Raw genomic sequence first — 19,771 nt, forward strand, 5'->3', positions numbered from 1 at the left:
GTAGAATTCCAGGTTATTGTTTATTTTCTCGATACAAAACCAACGCAGCATCTCTAGAAGAAAACTGAAACATTTATATTGCTGAGGCAGATATAAAGCAGTAGAAACAACTTTGGGTCATATACAAGGCGGAACCAGCTAACGTTGGTTCCTAAAATGAATAGAAAAAGTTGGACAAATTACGTAATTCTAGTGTAGAAACACAGACACAAGCCAAGCCAAATAAACAGGCAATCAATAGATTTAAAAGACTGCAGCCACCTTGCTAGCAAGAGCACGCTCCCGCCTTTCTACGTAGTCAAACGGGAACCAACCTGCTTTTCCCTTACATTCACCTTCAGCCCAACCGTTGTTTGCCACCTGCTCCACCACAACAACATTTAACTTCAATGAGAGAAATCAAGCCAGACATGAATGGGGTATATTGAGAACATAACAAAACAGCATTGAAATGAAGCAGGAAGAATGGCAGAACCTTCCGGACGACGACATAATCCCCGAAGGACAAACTTAACTCCACATCAGTCACAGCTTGAAACGTGTACATAACCTGCAGTAGGTGAGAAAAAGAAACAATTGGTAGAAACTAAAGAGTTCAACAGATAAAAAGTTAGCATCAACCACATTAACATAAAAATACCTCTCCTAAGAAATAGTCTCTGATGTCTGTCAATTCATCATAGGTTTCAGAAGAAAAGTTATTGCTGAGATCTTCATATGATGGTGGGGGAGGCATAGTGTTCTCTGTAGCTGGATTAGGTGATGCTTCAATTCGCTGGTGTTCTGACAACATCTGTGCAACAAATTTTGTCAAATTGTCAATAGAATAATATTTAACCAATTGAATTGGGAAAAACATCGTCTTGCCCATGGCCTCACTAAAAGGACTATTCCAGGATAATTAATACCTCGCCTTCAAGTTGATCAAGTATCTGAAGAACGTTTTGATGATAGTTGCGCTCTGCTTCAACCTTGAATGGAGACAAAAAATGACAAACTTACAAAATTAATTTCCTTCCAATTAACTAGGACAGGCCAAGGCCTTAATACTTAAATAGGAAGGGGAAGGAAATGCTTTACCATTGCAAGAAGCCGCTGAAGAGTCAATCTCTGTTGTTGACCTTCAACAGCAGCCATTGCAGCACCAGCTTCTTTTCCCAATATTGCAACGTTAGACTTTAGTTCCTCAAGCTTGGCTTCAGCAGCTTCTAGTTTCATGATAATATCGGCACTACCAGCAGATTCGCGTACTTTGGCTTGGCGTCTGGAAACATCTACAGCCTATCTGGGTGCAAGTCAGTATACATGGACAAAGTTGTAGGAGTAATTAAAAGCCAAAGCTTCAAACTGGACAGAAGTAGGTAGAACAAGCAACAGTAAAAGAAAAAGAAGAAGTCCATTCAGTATAAATACGATCACCATGTAACATAAAAACTCAATGTGGTAAACATTAGAAGGAAACAGCAGATACTGCATATACCTGAGCTTCAGCTTCTTGCTGCATTCTAGCATATCGTTGAGCAAGATGTCGAGCATCCTCCAAGGGCGCTCCTACTACCATTGCTCTTAAAGGCTCTGCAACCTAGACAAACAAATTGAGAACCATGGGAAAAAGTTATTATGTAAACCTGTTGAGAAAAATAGTGATACCAGTTTGTCATAAGATGCCTAAGAATAAGCACACAACACAATAATAGTCCAGTTCTTCAACCACAATATGGAAATGAAAACTATTTATTCTGTGAACTTATTTCCAAATAATCAAATGCACACAATATATGGCAACAGTTTAAATTTCCTCACGTACCAAACTGGCCCCCTTCAATATAATGCATTGGATTTTCACTTAATATTCATAGTATGAACTTCACTTAAACCTGTGTGCCAAGGGCTTTCAGTAGAATTCCACACTCTTTTTCAATTTGGGCACGAGCTCTTCCAAAACTCAGTGCAGCTCTCGATAATGTGTTGCCACTGGTGCAAGTTTTTTCAGCACCGTATTTCCTGCTATCTTCTGATAACTTGGTACCTGTTGAAAAAGTTTTATGCATACTAAGTGATAAAACTAACATGAATTTGTATCCAAATTCCCAAAAAAATCTCAAACAACACACCTATTTCAACTTGCTTTGAACCAGTTACAATATAACCTTCCACGCCCGGACAATCTCCTTTTGATAATGCTGTTAGAGAAAAAAAAAGATAGAGGCAACTAAGGTAATGTGATGTCATAATAACAATGAAGGAGGAGAAGAGTAGCAACCTTGGCAGCACGAGTTGATATGTAGAGTCTCTCAAGTTTTTGATGCTGTTGGAGTTCTGATTCATCTGGCACAATATTATCCGAACCCCCATAAATGCCACCAGAAAATTGTTTGAAGACAGCCTGACAGTATTAACAGAAAATCAAAAGCAAATTACTTTCCAAAAATATTAAATTCAGAAATGAAATGAAGTAATAAACAACACTTGGTTCAGAATTCAGAAATTCAACAACATTTCAGCCACCGCCACCACAGCCCCAAACAGTCATAGTAAAATGCTATTCGATTCAGTTCAGACAATTATAGATTATTATTATTACGTAGAACTAAATTCATTGATAGCTCCACTAATCTCATATCCACGTAATATTAATACCCATGCGGAGATTAAATTCCGGAAACAGAGAGTTTAAATTCGATCAAACCGGAACTGTTCTTCTTTTTCGTTTTCTTCTGTTTTTTCATTTTTCGTTTTCCGGAGAGAAATGGAAGAGAGAGAGAGTACCTGCTGCTGTTTAGCAACCTGATCTCTTAGCTTCCTGATTGCTTCCATCGACGGTTGCTTGATGCCTGCCGGACCAATGGACCTTAGTTTGAAGCAGCCGGGTGGATTTGGTTCAGGAGTTTGAAATTCTGCTTCAAGACTTGGATTTGGAGGCTTATTAATTACTTATTTGTTATTTATTTTCCCTCAATTGACTTCGTCGTGGTGATATTAGTATTACCACTTTTCCTTAAACTTGAATTAAACGTTACCTCCAACTTCTGTTCACTTCATTTCTTTTCTATATTTTGTGTCACTTATGATAAATCCGTCTTTTTTAAAGTACCTTAGCTGTAATAACTTTTACAATCTGAACTAAAACTTCATTTTTTTTTTCTATATTTTTCATTATAACAAATATTTGGAAAATAAAATTATCTTTCTTCATACCATAACGCTCCTTTTGGGCCCATTGGGCCCTACATCAGTAAGTAAGAAATTCAACTTTGGCATTGGCCCATTCTAACTTTTGGTTGCCCCAAAAACCATAACGCAGTAATAATTGTGCCTTTATTTATTACTTATTATCATACTGTATCTATATGCATCAATTTAATTTAGGAGCTGATTTCCCCACTCCACTCATTATGTTCGCTTATACTTCCTTATATGTTATTAGTAAAAGGATATTAAAAAATAAAAAGGAACTGATTTTTCCGCTCTTTTTTTGCCAACAATTTCTTTTGGTGAATAATATTTATAAACAAAAAAAGGGGTTAAGAGAATGGCCCTCTCAGAGAGAGCCACATGAAATAATCAGGGGATTGAGATTTGGGTAATTCAATTTAGACTCTCCCATTGGGTTTTTATCCGCAGGATATAAGGCCTTATCCTTAATTGCCTTGGTCCATCGTTTTGGCCAACTACCAGCAGCCCAACAAAAACACCACAGCAAACAAAAAGCAATTTCACAGAGGTATTTCTTCGGCAGATTGTAAGTGAGGGGCAAATGAAAATAGATCCTTGCGCCTCTGTAGAAGTCTCTGTAATGGGATGAGCCTCCCCTTCCCCTAAATCCAAAACAAAATAAAAGGAATTGTAAAAAAAGATGAGTGAGAAAATCATTAAATGTGGTAGTATATTAACTTGACATAAAAGAATGCAATAAATTGAATGAAAATTTCCCTCAAATTAACTGAAGTCGTTACAGCATGCATATGCATGCAAATACAGCAGACATTGGACAACAACAAAAACAAGGTTGAACGGAAGGAAAAAAACACACTAGAAAAACAATAAGGAAAAAAAAGACAAGGAAAGTTAGAGAGAGAGAGACAGAGGGAGATAGAGCACTAATGCTAGTTTCTTGCATGTCTCTCTTAATCGTGGAGGATTAATGTGACTGTCCGAAACAAATGGATAGGGGCGCCGTAGTAGACGTTAACGAGAGTGAATCAGGAACGACGTCGTTTGCAGTGAGCCTTGCACATATATTGGCAGTCATAGTAGCAAGGCCCTCCGCAGTGAAGAGGGCAATCTAATCTCATGCCTTTACACCGCCCTTTGCGCATGCACTGTGCAAACTCCCCCACCGCATAATCAGCCTCATCAAACCTCCTCTTCCCTCCGTACACGTGATCATGATCACGATGAGGATGATGATAGTTTCTTGATCCACTTCTTCCTCCTCTTCCTTTACCACCACCACAACCCCATTTCCACCAACCAGCCCCTCCTCCTCCTCCTCCCCACCCCCACCCGCCACCTCCACCACCTCCACCACCACCACCACCTCCTCCTCCTCCTCCTCTTCCTCTTCCACCTCCACCACCGCCACCACCTCCTCCCCATCCCCATGAGTAGCCTCCACCACCTCCGCCACGACCGCTTCCTCCTCTTCCTTGATGCTTGTTTTTGTTGTTGATAACAACTTGATTAGTGTAAGAAGGAGCAGTCTCGTTTCTTACTTGTCCATTTCCCCCGGAAGGAATTTCAGCAACAGCTGATGAAGAAGAAGTAGCATTGCCTTGAGACGTAGTAGTATTATTATCAGCTTTCAAACCAACAATGGCCATCGAAATAAACAAGATGACCCATAAACTTCTCACTAGCATTACTGTATCCATGTGTTTAGAACGTACGGTCGCTACAACTACGATGCACGGTAATTCGTACTTATATATTACTGCTCATGCGATTGTGTATCCATATATATATATATATATATGAGTCGTGCTATTGACAACTAGAGGCTGCCCCCACTCTCTTAATTTGAACTTGAAGAGGAGAGGTAGCAACAGAAAGTGGACATGCCTTACGTCTCACTTCTGTCCCCACCACCTACCTCTCTATATTTTTCAATTTGGCAATCACGGACACAGCCACAGCCTGGACAATATTAGCTTAATATTGCTTGCAATAGTCTGCCCCATCCGCACATCATGCATGCTCCAAGGCGCCCGCCTATACAGCAGGCAGAAGGAGAGCGTGCCGTATAGGCTATAGAGATATTCTTTAGGACCAAACCAGCGGTTTAGTTCTTGAGTCGATCGCTTTGGGTTTGAGTTGAGCTTAAATTGGTACTCATTTGTCATACAAGTCAAGCAATGTGCAATAATACCAGGCCACCAATACAATTTTATTCGGTATTAGTTAAAACTTAATGAAGTTGCCCTGACTTATCAAAATCTCTAATACCAAATAATACTGCTCTCCCCTGCCCATGCGCGGGAGTAGTATACTTATTGTCTTTTGCTTGCCCTTTAAGCCTGGAATTTTGGACAACCTATGTAACACTAGCAAGCAAGCAAGCGTAAAGTTATGGTGGGGTCACATCACATTTGTGGTAAATATACTATGGCATTGGCAATATATTTGAGATGCATATATGTATATATAGTACAGGAGGACAACTAACTGCCATCATCATGCTTCCATTCCAACTCCTCCATCTTAACTAATTTGAATCATAATTAAAGAGTACAAATGAAAGACACAGATTTTGGTCCCACTAAGCTCCAAAATAAGAGACCAAAAATGCTTTAATAATATAATAGTGCACAAACACTTTGGATAGAGTGCCGTCTGGAAGACAAAAGATGAACAAAGGTTCAAGAAACAATTTAGGCATTGCTTGCTATAAGTGAACCCTTTTTTCTCAAGTGTCCAGCTTTTCGGACCAAAACGATCACTTCAACCAAGGAAGGAACCGACTGCTCGCTGGGCCACTACTGAGGAGGAGGGCTCGAGCACTGAGGCGAAGACATAAAACTTAACGAATTGATTGATGGTAAAATGTAATCATGTCTGAGGAGTTGGTGGAAAGGAGGCTTCGTGTCCAAGAGTCCTGTTCCTTCAACTAATTTGGCATCTATCTAACTCAACTGTCGTTCGTTATAGAAATCAATGTCATTAAATTAATTAATTCTAATAATAAAGATAATCTCAACTCAAGTAGCTTCAGCTTGTCTTTCTGTTTTTGCACTTGTTACGCTTCTTAGTTTGAGAAACACTACTAATTTACACAACTATTATCTTCCTGGGGTTGGAGTGTAGTTCTGAAAACAGGGTAGTAAGAGTCGAGTTCAAGCTGCTCCAAGATCTGTTTTGTCTTCCAAAGATAAGAAGAATGGCCTTCAACAAGTTGAGTCACATCAACCTGAAAATGCCAATTCGGAAAATAGACAACTTTAACACAATGCAAATATAAAAAGAGATTGGGAATTTAATTTGGGAACTTACATTCTCAATCCCAGGAACATCAACAGGTTGAATTCCACCTAAACCTTGAGAAAGTAAGCTGTACGAGGGAAACACCCTCAGTCCAATCAAATTTATATTCATGCTTTTTAAGATCAGTAGCACTCTGATTAATCTGATTTATAGTCATGTACCACCCTCAAAAATACATAATGCTAAAACTAAACAAAGGAAATATGGCCTGTACCTCGCACGAAAGGCAATTCCCAGTGTCCAGTCGCTTATAGAATAAGCATTCACAAATCTACCGGCCACCATCTGCGAGCCAGAGTAGGTTCTTGTAAAAACAGTAGCAAGAACTTGCACAGGATAACAATCATAATTGGGGAAAAAATAAAAACAGGTTACAGGAAATAGGTCTAGTGGTATTGTAAGAACGATACTACTGCAGCAGCACAACTTGCATAGGAATTTAGTAAACCAGTAATTATTATATATATTTTTTAAGTTCAACTACCTTTCTAGCGTCCGTCCAGTTTTCTTCTTCAATTGAAACTGGTGCTCCAAGCAGAACAACCCTTTCTACAAGACCAGCTGCAGAAATGAAGAAGCCAAATTCAATTTCTTTCTTTTTAATTACACTGCCACTCAACTTATCCACAATAGGATGAACCCATTGTGATGATTACCATTATCCCCTTCTGTTTCAGCCAAGCATTGGAGACATTTGAAAACTACTCTGGCCCCCAGCGAGAACCCTATGAGCGTCACAGGCCTGGACCATACATGGAGGATTTAAGGGAATGATACATATGAGTTTCAGGGCAAGATGGGAAAATGTCTTTTATAATGTGAGATTCTTCTACCTGTTTCCTTGCAGTCCCTTCAACAACACTTCAGCAAGCATCTTCCCAGCTTTGTCTGATCTGGCCAAGAAAATGGGGATGCTAAAAGTTCATAGATTTCCCACTGCAAGTAATGAACACTCAAAATAGCAGTTTCATGTACATGAAATAAGTGCCACCTCGAGAGCAAGTTATGAAAAGAAAACTGTCACAAATCAAACATTACCACAACGAAGACTTTTGCTAAGCAAAAGAATAAGGGGAGGAGAGTGCCAGGAAGAATTTGGCACTTTAAATGAATAACTTCATTCAGTATATCAGGATGCAATTTGTTGTATTGCATGTACTGATGAACTATGCATGACATAGTTGACTGTTGGCAGGTTAACGAAAATGAAATCTTGAATGGATTTGTTGCTCTCCTCTGCAGAGTTTTTATGTGGTAACTATTTGAAATAATCATGCTAGCAAAGACTAATAGGGTAGCTGACTGAGCAGATAGCCTAAAAATCAAATCTACTGCAGTCCAAACCAAATAAAATGATGCCAAGTGACATGGTGGCATACATCCTTTATCTGAAACAAACATTAGCAATCAGCCACTATGCTTCTCATGCTTGGAACCTCTTAATATAAGAATAACATGTGAAATGGAAACTCGAAACCATCATCCATCCACATAAAGTCCTGTCCAAACAAATGAAAGATTACCTGTCCACTGCAACTGCCCATTTGCTATCTATAAGATCAGATGCTGTAACTAATGTTGCCGGCATAGCAAATGCTGCTAGAAGGGTGTTTAATACAGTCATCATGGCACCTTCTTTCATCAACTCTAAGGCAATTCCTGTGACAGTTTGCAATAGTGTTGGTCACGAAATCATAGATATGCAAATAGTTAGTCACAATAGGTGGCAATACTTATAAGGTTCAGGAAGTACTTGAAGTAAGCCAGTCTTGGATTGCAGTGCTCAATGCAATCAAATTCTTAGACTCCCACCAGAGGGCATACCTATAGATTCACTACATTGATATCAATTACTTAGCCAGTCATCATAGTTCAGATCCTATCTAAGGCTTTTAAAAGAAAGAAACTTTCAAGTGAAGAATCACAAATCAATTGAAGGAAGATTGCAATAATCTCGGTCATAAATATGCCAATAGTCGATCACAAGAAGTGACAGTTCATAAGGTTATGGAAGTACATGATGTAAGGCAGTCTTTAATTGCAGTGTTTTTGTATTGTAGATATATATTTGAAATCAATTTTTTATTGTACTACTGGAAATACAATTTGAATTTTTTTACCTTTCCAAGTTTTCATTTTGACCTTCCCAAGGCCTTATAAAATCTTCATCCTCAAAAACAAGTCCAGAAACCAATATTCCCACTGCTAGCCGCTGAAAAGGAGGTTTGCTGTAAATTGTAAGCATTTTCATTCATACAGAGAAAGGTCCTGCTCAGCATAAATTCTCAATCTCTCACTACATCATCATGCTAATAGAAATCCCACTGCCCTTCTGCCCCCCAAAAACAAATGGAAAGTATGGATTAATAAATTGTCTAAATGAGCTCACTCCTTGATCATAATTTCCAATTGTTCTGAACTCAAATTCTTCAATGCTGCCGGTCCTTCTAGCCATTTTGTTCCCCGTAAGTCCAGCTCCAGCAGCTGAGATTCCGGAAGAACAAGTAGCTGAGTATCACTCCATACTCTTTAAATTTGAAAGATAGAATCTATACAATGGTGGTTTTTTTTTAATGTGCTTTGAGAACAACCACTTGTTTTAAAACTTGGATTTTAGCACAAAATTCAGTACATCCTCATGCCTTTTCCAGTATTCATGCTCATCTTTCTTAGTTATTAGCCAAGAAAAGGTTTTGCTTCCAATTATTTCATTAGGAAATGATTTCCCCAGTCTAACTAAACACAGAATATTAGAGGGAAAAAACCACTTTTGCACCTCCAAATGATGCAGCAACAGCAAGAGAGCCGGTAACAGACCCTGTGGCAGTTGCTGCAGCAGCGAAGCCACTTGCTCCAATTGCAGGGATAATACCACCTAATGCAGGAGCTAGAGCACCCAATCCTTGTGCAATTGCAGGAGCAGCTAGGCCTGTGGTAAAATGAAAGTAAACAACAAATCAAACACTACTAGTTTTATCATAAAATTGCATCACAGGAGAGACATCTGCTCTTTTGAAGTTGACAGAAATGATACCTCCAGTGATAGCCATCAAGGTTCCTCCAGTTAAAGCAGCTGCACCAATCATACCTCCCCTCTTCATTTCCTCCCATGAGATTTCTGAAGTTTTTGTTTTGTCTTCATTAGTAACTTCTTTTATTGAAGCCATATAAGAACAAGCAACCATCACCTCCATAACTTCCTGCAGAATAGAAGTTCCTCATAGATGGCTCTACATGTTTTTTATTTTCTTATTTTCTTCTTCTTTTTACTTATTTATCAGTTTGATTATTTTTGAAGCATAGACGGTAGATAGATATACATCAAAAGGCAGATATGTAAGGCACAACTCATATACAAAAGAAAGCTTGTGAAAAAAAAAGAAAAAAATCAATATACAGACCATTTTTAGCCACTCAACCCCAAGCCATGCTGCCAGCAGCCGCAATGCCACACGGTGTCGAGCATCATAACCCTTCCGTACTTTGGAACATTTATTGCCATCTTCAGTATTATCTGCCACACAGGCTGAAAGAAGTGCAAAAAGAACAGTTACTTTCCTCTCGTAACTGATCAGGTTTCCCTCTTCCACAGGTTCCTCAAGGGGTTCAGATACATCTGGTACTTTTTCTTCAGTGGATGACAGAGAACTTGTCCTCTTTATAATCTCATAAGGCTTCGCAGAAACCTCAGACACCGGTTTCGTCTCAGGAACTTCATATCTTTCGCGGCATTTAGCTTCATATTCAGAATCCACAGGGTTTTCAGCTGAATGAACAAGAGACTCTTCCTCACTAAGAGCCATGGCATCAACGGTTTTTGTCAAAGCGCATTCCTTGTCAGTTTTTTCAGAAGAAGGCCCATCAGTAGTTCCCTCTGATAGTAAGGTCATCAACTGAAATAAAACAAACAAAATTAATAAAGCAGAGGAACACACAAAAAGGGTGCAGCCAGAGAGAAAAATAATAAAAAAGATGAGCTAAAAAGTAAATAAAATCAACCCAGAATAATGATGTGTCTGAATTTCATAAGAGGAAGAAAACACACCGCTCCTACATGATGCCTAACTTGTGACGAAGATCCAGCAGTTTCCTTTATCCCCTTCCAGGATTGTTCATCCACTCCTAAAAACCTGAAATTCAACCAAGAAAATCATGAAGCCCAACGCTACTGGCCCTAATTCAATCAAACAAAACAGAGCTAGCTGCCGAGGAAAATGCACGATTGATTAAAACAAAAGGATGAGTCTGAGTAATTAAATTGAAAAAGTACCGGAAAACGGGATAAATCAAACCAGAATTCTCGTGGATCCAAAGGTCGGAATTGTCCGAAACCGAGACGGTCTTGCCGATGCTCGCACCTTCGCTGATGGTCTCTTTTTCAAGAGAAGGTAAAGGAGGAGTTGATGGCCGAGCTTGGTGTATCTGAGACTGGTGAAGCGCCAGCGCGAACAGAGCTCCCGCTGCGTATTTATGCGTCGGAATGAGAATCGGTGCTTCCATATTTGCCGACGGTTTTACTTTCAAACTCGCAGAGCATCGGAAACGCACAAGATTCAAATTTGCAGACCAAAACGAGGGTTTCAATTTAACCGACCGATATATGCTCATTCAGTATAGTAATAATAGCAGAGAATTTAATTAATTGTGTTGAAATTACACAAAGAAAGATTATCCACACAGGCAACAGGACCCCCTCCTTTCTTTATAGACAGTGACGAAAGATTATCCTATAATCCCATTAACTAATTCTCCCGCCTATTCCTCTTAACAACTAATTAACTACTGACATTTAACATTAACAAAATATTAACAATCTGCTGTCTGTGCTCTCTCTCTGATGTTCTCAGGGAAGGGAGGAAGACTGAGAGCCTAAATCCTCTGACCTTTTCAACACTCCAATAAGACACCGAATTTGCCGTAACGGTCCTTCTTTTTTGGCGGGACACCCGGAGATTGAGACTCCTGCGACCGACACGTGGCATTAATCAGTAATTTTGTCTGGGGCTTTTTTTTAATTGTGCCTTTGGGCCGGTTCAAAATTAGGCCCAAATAAATGGTGATTTGGAATTTGGGCCATTTGTGTACGACCCAAGGCCGTTGAGGGTTTATACAGAACAGAAGCATCGATAGGGTTTTATCACACCAGTTTCAGTCTCAGGGCACTTCACATCTTCGGCGAAGAAACAAAATGGGCAGAAAGAAGAAATTCATCGACAAGAAAAAGTCGGCGACCTTCCAATTACTCGCCCGAGACTCGTCCGATCCCAACTACGATGACTCACCCGGCAGCGACCGAGTCTTTATCCGAGTTGACAACAGCAGCTACCCCATTGATGCCTTATTCCCTGAAGATAATCCTCACGACGCCTCCGGTGCCGGCGGATACGACGACGATCCCAATTCGATATTCGCTGATGCACCTGAGGATGACGGCGGTGGGCAGGACTATGGTCAAGTTTCCGGGTACTCGGTGGCTCCATCAGCTCCTCAGCCATTGCCGGACCACGTTAGGAGGGAGATTCTGGAGCTAGGGTTTCCTGACGACGGTTACAACTACTTGCTACATATGAGGGAGATTAGGAGTACTTCTACAGTTTATCACAATTCCAAGGCTAAGCTCGATCAGCTTCCTCATGATGTAAAGGTTGGTGACGTATCGATTGCTTATGTTCTGTTTAGCTTGTGAGAAAGTTAAGGAAAAGGAAAATGAAAGAGAAAGAGAAAAAAAAATATAAATTTTATGTCTGTTTCGTTTTGCAGCTATACCAAGTCAAGTGGTGGATTATTATTAATTTTTAATACTTAAAAAGAGTGTGTTGTGGGTTTCAGGCATATGATGCTTCAAGAGTGCGCATTTCTGAAAATGAGGCTCCGAATGAGAAGGTGATTTACAGTGTGGCTTCTAAGACGGTTAATGTAAGGGTTCAGAAAGCGGCTGATCCAGAAGTATCTGCATTGCTTGATGATAGTGATCTTTCACGGTTTGGTTCTGATATTGAGGACTTGGAAGAAGATTTCGTTGTTCAGGCTAACCTTGCCGCAGAAAAGGAGGGGGAGGAGGAGGAGGATGTGTGTGTAGATAATGGGCCAAATATTGTTGAGCAATCTGAGAACAAAAATGTGAGAAATGAAACAAACGGAGTTGGAACAAATAGCGTTGAGGGAGCAAAGGATAACTCTGTGGCTGAAAAGCCACGAGTTCATCGCCTCTTGGACGAGCAATTTGATTTAGTGAGTTATTTTTCTTGCTATATTTAGTTATGTTCTGTAAACTTTATAGTTTTAGTCTCATGATGTAATTTTTGTTCCTTCAATTCTTCTTTTGTATCTCTGTTATCTCATACCTTTTTGTTAGTGTTATATTTATTAATATAAAAAAACAGCTTGTGAGTCAGGAATATGCCAGTGATGACGAAAATGATGATGATTATGGCTATGTAGCTGAAGAAGATGAGACCCTTGCAGAGAAGCTCAAACATGCCACCCTGAATGGCCATGCGAGGGATGACTTAGAACTGGACGGCGGTTATAAGGCCCCTGCAGATTTGCTGCGTGATAATGAGACAGTAAAAACGAAAGAGCTAGTGGACTCTGCTAGTGAGGTTATTCGGCGCTGTGCCGAGTATGCTGAGAAATATGAGAATGAAGATAAAGATGCAGACTTGGTCATTGTGGAGGAATCTAGTGATGAATCAGAAGTGTGGGACTGTGAGACCATTGTTTCTACATATTCAAATCTTGATAATCACCCTGGGAAAATCGAAGCTCCAGGAGTAGCTAGAAGGAAGAAGCTTTCTGAAACTGTTTCTGGAGCCTTGGGTTCTGCCAATCATGTGATAACCCTTCGAGGGAAAGAGAGACTGCCTGTGGACTTCTTGCCTCGTAATAAAAAACCTGCTACAGAGAAGGTGAAAGATATAGGTGCCTTGAAATCTGAGCAGCAGAAAAGGAAGCAACATGGTATGGAGTCAAAGGAGGAGAAGAAAGAGCGAAAGGTATACATGCGTTAGTCTGCTATTCTTTTTGCTTATCTTGAGGATGCCATTTGATCCAGCGTGGATTACCAATCTTTTATAACTAATGAAAGATTTACATGACACCTTATGATAGTTAAAATCCAGAAACTGCCATTTTGAGGCAAAACTGAAGTAAATGACTTTGCATCCGCATAACTCAAAGCTACTGGTTTTGATATTTGATAAATTTGAGGAAATGTGCCTTGTTTTTTTCTTTTCTTATGTTGTTTTGTTGGTAAGTTCTGTGGGTTCTTTGATGATGATTTGAAGTTTTGTGCGTGCAGGCTGCTGTCAAGGAGGAAAGGCGTGAAGCACGCCGTACCAAGAAAGAAATAAAGGAACTTTACAAGGGTGAAGCACAGCATGCTCAGAGAGTAGCTGCTATATCTGGCCCTTCTTCTATTCATCTTATGTGATTGTGTTGATCAAGAAGTTGTATCTCTAGATAATTGGAATTGTATCACTATTATTGCTTCAAATCAGGCTGTTTCTAGAAATATGCTTTATATTAATTTGTTTGTTTAGTGATTTTCTTATAGGTAAGACAGAGTACTAGATTAATAGTCAAGACAGTGGCATCGCTTGAGCCCGCACTTTTCGCATGTAATCTACGACCAACAATGTTGAGTGAGGTGTACGCTCCATCCCGACTGCCTCGAGTTTTAGCAGCGTAGAATATAAGTTGTGATTGAGAAAATTTTGAGTTCGGAAAGGTTGGGTTCTGATGTTTTTTGCCCGTAATGGTAGATAGGAGGACATGCATTGAGTTCTTTACCGTCAAATGTGTAATGTATTTGTTTGTCTGGTTATTTTTGCTCCTTTCCCCCTACAATATAGTTTTATTTTTTTCCTCTACAGATGATAGGTTGACTTGATTAACAGAAATATCAATAATTTCTTTCAATTCAAAAGGTGAATACAAATGTCATCAATTATGCATTCATGATTTAGTGCGACATAGCAGCATAGGAACAAAAGAATTTTTTTAATTAATCATACTTTGTAACGAATAAACAATCAAGTGTGAAACGACTTTGTTTATTTGTATTCTGGACAAAACTTAAATGATAGAAGATAATTTGTAAGTGCAAAGAATATAATTCTCAGTGGGGAATAGGAGCCATGTCGCCTCTACCATAATAAGGTGTTGGATTCCAAATGCCGTAGTCTTGATGAAATATTTCCGACGTCCGTGCCTCATAGTGGTGTTTGTCCGCTCCCTGCTGCTGCACCTGCTCTTTCAGTTGTTGGAAAGCAACAAATGATGATGATGGGGCCGACAGTGACGGTGCCGCGGTTGCTCTTGTGGGCATAATCATCATAACGGACATGATCATCATGCATAACATGTGCTTTGCTGAGCTTCCTGTTCCTGCTACTGTTCCCATGTGATTTTAGGCTAGCTGCAAATCCAACCTCTAAAAACTCTATGCTGCAGTGCAGGTTATGGTTTTTGAATTTCTAACTCTCAAACTCAAAGATGCATTTGGCAACCGTCAGCAACAAATCCTAATATATGTGAAAGTACGGTAGTGTTTGAACAAAATTGGTTCTTTATTTCTCACACCCGATGGATGACTTACCATGCTTCTTGCATGCATGTAGTGCTTTAAACAGAATGGAAAGCCTAACAAGTTGGCCTCCTCTCCTACATAGATTTCCTTTCTTTACTAAGACCGTATGTGTATGTAATGTATATTGCACAGGATTTTCTCTGGAATTTGTCTTCGAAGTCATCATTGCCCTTTTGCCCGCATATTTGAAATATGTGATGTACCTTTCATTCCGTCATCAATGGCAACAAGACTTTTAAGTGAATTTAAAGAAAAGTTGATTGGTACAAGGTCCGGTCTTCTCAGACCGAATTTTTTCTAAGAGATTTGTCCCCAAGATCACGGCTCGTGGAGTTGACCTCACTTCTTGGTTAAACCTACAGAAACGATGGATAAAGATGAACAAAGTAATGATCAGCATATTTATTGTTGTTTCAATATATAATAATCAATCCTTTTAGTCCGACAGGTAAAAAGTTTCTGCATTTCCATCAATATTATTAGTTAACAATCATAAACAGGGCAGCAACATGTAAAAAGTTTTTTTTTTTTAAAAAAAGCATCGTTCAACAAAATGCCACCTCCAACAGAAATCAAAGTACAAGAACAAATATCGATCATTACGCAATTAAAGAGCCTCCCAACCCTCTCCTTCTATACAGAGGAGAGGGCAGTGAACCGTACCGAACCATACAACATCTGAGTGTTGGAAAAGAGAAGCAACGTTATACAGATGATAAGGCAGAGAGACATCAGAAAAACCGGTGGGAACAATGTATTATACAAAGGCGTAACGCCCACAGAACACATTCATGATCTATATATTTCACACTGAACAACTACGATTATGAAGAAGGAATTATACAGAACACAAAAAAATAAAGTCTATAGCTATGGGTCACTATGGGATTGCAATGTGAAGCACTTGCACTTGTCTTTCATGGCTTCAGCCTCACTTCCATATTCCCTGAATTTGTACTCTTCCTGCTTATGGGCAGGAGGCACCTTTCCCTCGCTGTAGCATTGACTACACAAACTGAAATGAGATTTTATCTCCTTAAAACGGGACCCAATAATCGGATAGCGGCAGACCGAGCAGACACGGTTGCCGTGGCGGTTCCTGTCCCCAGTTTCAAGCTTCAACAACGTCGACATGATACCAAAACCCCAATCTGTGTCATCAAACATGACAAGAAACTCTGTGAAAGTCATCATGGAAAGATCTTCTCCATGGAGTTCCAGAATCTCACTAACCCCATGGGAAGGAACATATATGGCTCTCAACAGTTTGATATATCTTGTGGCGTCGGCTTTTCTTATCTGAGCACCACCACCTTCGTTCACAGGACGCCACAAGAGAGCATCAAATGCAACTCGTTTGCGCTTATCTGGCGGGCCACTGCAAATAGGAGCTAGAACAGCAAAAAACATGCCCAAGTCCACTCTGCCCGAGCCCGTATCATCAAAGACGGAGAGTATCCTCTCGTTTATGGCTTTAACAGCTCCTTGAAAAGTCTCTGGTTTTAGGAAATCAAGTAACCTGCGGAGAATTTCTTCTAAGTTAGGCTTGCGTATGGATCTCTGAGGAACACCAGTACCAGAATATGAAACAGGTACTTCGCCATCATTCATTTCCTTCTTAAGCAACTCCACATCACAACGACTCAACCTGGTAATCCTCTGAAAGGCCCTAATCTCAAGTGCATTGGCCAACTCTTGCCTCAATGTAGTCCTCTCCCCAACTGTCTTAAATTTTGTAGGTTCCACAACGACAAACGAACCCTCCCCATTGGCACCCCCATTCCCCTTCACCTTCTTCTTCTGCAGCTGCTTCAAATGTGCAATGGCATCATGCAATTCAACCCTGTTGGTCATTTTCAATGCTTCCTTCAAAGCCTTCTTAGCTTCCTCAGTTTCCCGAGCTCCTAACAAGGACACAGCCTTGTTAAGCTGAGCACGCCAATGGTTGGGCCACACAGCTAAAACCCTAGTATACATCTCAGAAGCTCTCGGAAATCTACCCGCGTCCATATAAAGCCCACCCAAATTGTACAAAGCATCTACATGACCAGGTTTCAAATCAATGGCTTTCTGAAAGATCACAATTGCCTTATCATCGTCACCCATGGCATGCAAAGCCGAAGCCAAATCACAATGCGCATCCGCATAGTCCGGTTTCATAAAAATGGCCTCCTCCAAGGCCTTGACAGCCGCTCTATATTCCCCAACCCCAAAAAGAGCACTACCCAAAAGTTTCAAAGCTCTAAAATGAGTTGGACAAAGAATTGCAGCTTCTCTATAATACTCGCAAGCACTTAAAACCATACCTTCACCTTCAAGCGCAATCCCGAGATTCACATAAATCTGTGGAAGCAAATAAGCCCACTGGTTCCCACCGGCCTCCGCCGCCTCAAGCGCCAACAAAAACTCATCTTTAGCCTCTTTGTATCTGCCAAGAACATACAAGCAGTTCCCAGCTCTGAAATGTGGCCTCACATCCACTGGTTGCAACTCACAAGCCCTCTTGAAACTCACCAACGCCTCTTTGAACAGCTGGTGCTCATACAGAACCCTCCCAATCGCCATGTGACCATCGAAGGCCTGCTCACGTGACCTTGCTCCGTCGGCTCGGCTCCTTAACACCCCCAATTCTCTAACGAACGCAGCATACTCGTGCCCAGACTCTTCCCAAAATATCCTTTTATCCGAAATCTCCGAAGAAGGTCCCAATTCTCTAGACCACCCGGCATCGGAAAAAGCGTCGATATTGTCGGCTTTCAATTTCCCATCTTTGGCTTGCTTCGCCTTCAACCTCTTTACCAAAATCTCTAAATCGTCGACTATCTTCCACGTGTCGTCGAACACGATCCCGTGGTTGGGTGACACCGCCCAGGCCGCCGTTCTCTGCTTCTTTTGCGACTCAACGAGGCGTTCGTCGACTATCGAGGACGACGAGGCCTCGGATGCCATGGAAGCTTTGGTCTCGTCCAAGGTGAGCTCCAAACCGAGCGCGTCGAAGTCACGGTCCACGTCACCGGCACCGTCGTCGTAGGTCCGCAAGAGGCCCTCATAGGTGAGGCCCTTCTCGCCGTCGATGAAGTCACCGTAGGTCCGGAAGACCTCGTCGAGAATGGCATTGATCTGCTCGTCGCTGAACTTGACCCTAGGGTTTACCGCCACAACGAGCGCGGCCATTTCATCTCTGTTGAGACCTCCGTCATGGTTTTCATCGAATTGGTGGAAAATCCTCTTGACCTTCTCTGATCTGCTCCCTCTCGTTGTCATTATACCCTTGTCCCAAATTTTAATTTCAGCTTTTAATTTTGTAGGGTTTGAAAGATGAAGAAGAAGAAGAAGAAGAAGATGATGAAGTGATACAGGTGTAAATTAATGTAAAGGTAATTGGTATAAATGGAAAGTGAGTGAGGGACCAAAAAGAGAAGGTAGAAGGGAGGGGGCTTAGCTAAAAAAATTTAATTAATCTAGGGTTGAATCCTTAATGAGACTATAAATGATGTTATGTGATTGACAAGATGAGGGGGCTTCTTCTTGTTCTCATTTCATTTTCACTTTCATTTGGGTTGGGTGGTGGTACCAACTGTTTTCCTGTTGGTTTTCATTGGATCTGAGCCATCTGGCTGGATAACCCAAAAGTGAAACCAGGAAAAAGAGAAAATAGAAGAGAGAGAGAGAGAGAGAGACGACCATTGTTTCCTCTCTTTCTCTCTCTTGTTTTTTTTTTTTTTTAAAAATATTTATTTTTATTAACTGGTTCTCACTCCTTGCTTACTTCTCATGAATGAATGATGAATGATGATGATGGCTGGTGGTGGGCCACGTGGCCCTAGTGGGGCTATTTTTACAATTTCATTTTTTGTTAAAAGTATATATATTTGTATTTTGTTGGCACTTGGGCTTAGGTAACGCCAGCTTTACATAAAGAAGAAAGATTGTTGTCCAGCTGGCTCGGCGATTGATCAGTGTGCCCTGGCCATTTGTATACTTAGCCGATACTGTTGGTGACATTCTATTTTTGAGTTTGCTTCGTGTCACTTTGTACACGTGTTGAATATTATTCAAGTTCTAGATTGCCATCTTTTTAGTTATACGATGGTACTAACTCAATCCATGGTTAATTAATCTGGAATATTATTAGCGGCCCTATATTTTGAATTAAAGCTATAATTTATTTTTTAATTAAAAGGTTTAAGATTTGTTATTCTAAGCCAACCCAATCAATTATGCATTACATAATAAAACACATTTGATCATAATACTAACGAAACTATAAATTGTTACATAATGCAACTTTAAGTGTTTGTTTGATGATTTTTGAGCGTTGCTTGATTATTTTCTGTCATGATTTTAGAAAATTCAATTTTGTAGCATATAAATTAACTCCTTATATTATCTATTGATGTAATTGTAGTTCTCATAGTATCTTAATTCTCCCGATATTGTTAAGGATGCTATGTTGAAGGGGTACTTTGTAGTTTCCTTTTCTCTAAAATACCCCTTATTATAAATAACAAAGGCAAAACTATAAAATTTGAACCTATGATGCAGTGATTTATACAATTTTTTTTTTTAAAGACAATATTACTTAAATACAAACGATAATCTAAACTATAAGGGAGATGAATGTTTTTTACATACATTACTAAGGTGTCATGGTAGTTTGAACTTGAAACCACTAATTTGTAAGTCAATACTATTTTCCAA

At 40.1% G+C, this 19,771-nt stretch overlaps 4 protein-coding genes and 1 pseudogene across 5 annotated transcripts; 1 reads left to right on the forward strand and 4 right to left on the reverse strand.

Annotated features, from left to right (window-relative positions):
• Window positions 1–54: 54 nt before the first annotated feature.
• LOC103321300 (SH3 domain-containing protein 2-like) lies at window positions 55–2,952 on the reverse strand (annotated as a pseudogene). Its single transcript, XR_016124090.1, has 10 exons — window positions 2,770–2,952; window positions 2,264–2,386; window positions 2,115–2,183; window positions 1,878–2,029; window positions 1,481–1,582; window positions 1,081–1,281; window positions 909–971; window positions 641–793; window positions 476–550; window positions 55–360 (listed from the first exon to the last, which is right to left on the reverse strand). The product of XR_016124090.1 is annotated as an SH3 domain-containing protein 2-like (transcript).
• A 1,124-nt stretch (window positions 2,953–4,076) lies between these two features.
• LOC103321394 (uncharacterized) lies at window positions 4,077–4,924 on the reverse strand. The gene has a single exon (XM_089045830.1). The coding sequence runs from the start codon at window positions 4,872–4,874 to the stop codon at window positions 4,203–4,205; it is 672 nt and encodes a 223-aa protein (XP_088901956.1). The 5' UTR covers window positions 4,875–4,924; the 3' UTR covers window positions 4,077–4,202.
• An 823-nt stretch (window positions 4,925–5,747) lies between these two features.
• Window positions 5,748–11,340, reverse strand: LOC103321299 (transmembrane and coiled-coil domain-containing protein STS1-like). Its single transcript, XM_008223100.3, has 15 exons — window positions 10,751–11,340; window positions 10,526–10,610; window positions 9,882–10,373; window positions 9,515–9,680; window positions 9,257–9,409; window positions 8,870–8,964; window positions 8,601–8,692; window positions 8,234–8,304; window positions 8,004–8,139; window positions 7,314–7,373; window positions 7,137–7,222; window positions 6,965–7,041; window positions 6,695–6,765; window positions 6,490–6,547; window positions 5,748–6,406 (listed from the first exon to the last, which is right to left on the reverse strand). The coding sequence occupies exons 1-15, from the start codon at window positions 11,086–11,088 to the stop codon at window positions 6,263–6,265; spliced, it is 2,124 nt and encodes a 707-aa protein (XP_008221322.2). The 5' UTR covers window positions 11,089–11,340; the 3' UTR covers window positions 5,748–6,262.
• Window positions 11,341–11,613: 273 nt separating this feature from the next.
• On the forward strand, window positions 11,614–14,351 carry LOC103321298 (Low temperature viability protein). The gene is made up of 4 exons (XM_008223099.3): window positions 11,614–12,124; window positions 12,310–12,711; window positions 12,864–13,475; window positions 13,781–14,351. The coding sequence occupies exons 1-4, from the start codon at window positions 11,669–11,671 to the stop codon at window positions 13,910–13,912; spliced, it is 1,602 nt and encodes a 533-aa protein (XP_008221321.3). The 5' UTR covers window positions 11,614–11,668; the 3' UTR covers window positions 13,913–14,351.
• Window positions 14,352–15,801: 1,450 nt separating this feature from the next.
• On the reverse strand, window positions 15,802–18,781 carry LOC103321297 (putative TPR repeat-containing protein At1g05150). Its single transcript, XM_008223098.2, has one exon. It carries the CDS (start codon window positions 18,332–18,334, stop codon window positions 15,941–15,943), a length of 2,394 nt encoding a protein of 797 aa, XP_008221320.2. The 5' UTR covers window positions 18,335–18,781; the 3' UTR covers window positions 15,802–15,940.
• Between the last annotated feature and the right edge of the window lie 990 nt (window positions 18,782–19,771).

This window comes from Prunus mume, linkage group LG2 (genome assembly GCF_029339155.1).
Source record: "Prunus mume cultivar Tortuosa linkage group LG2, ASM2933915v1, whole genome shotgun sequence".
NCBI classification, from domain to species: Eukaryota; Viridiplantae; Streptophyta; class Magnoliopsida; order Rosales; family Rosaceae; genus Prunus; species Prunus mume.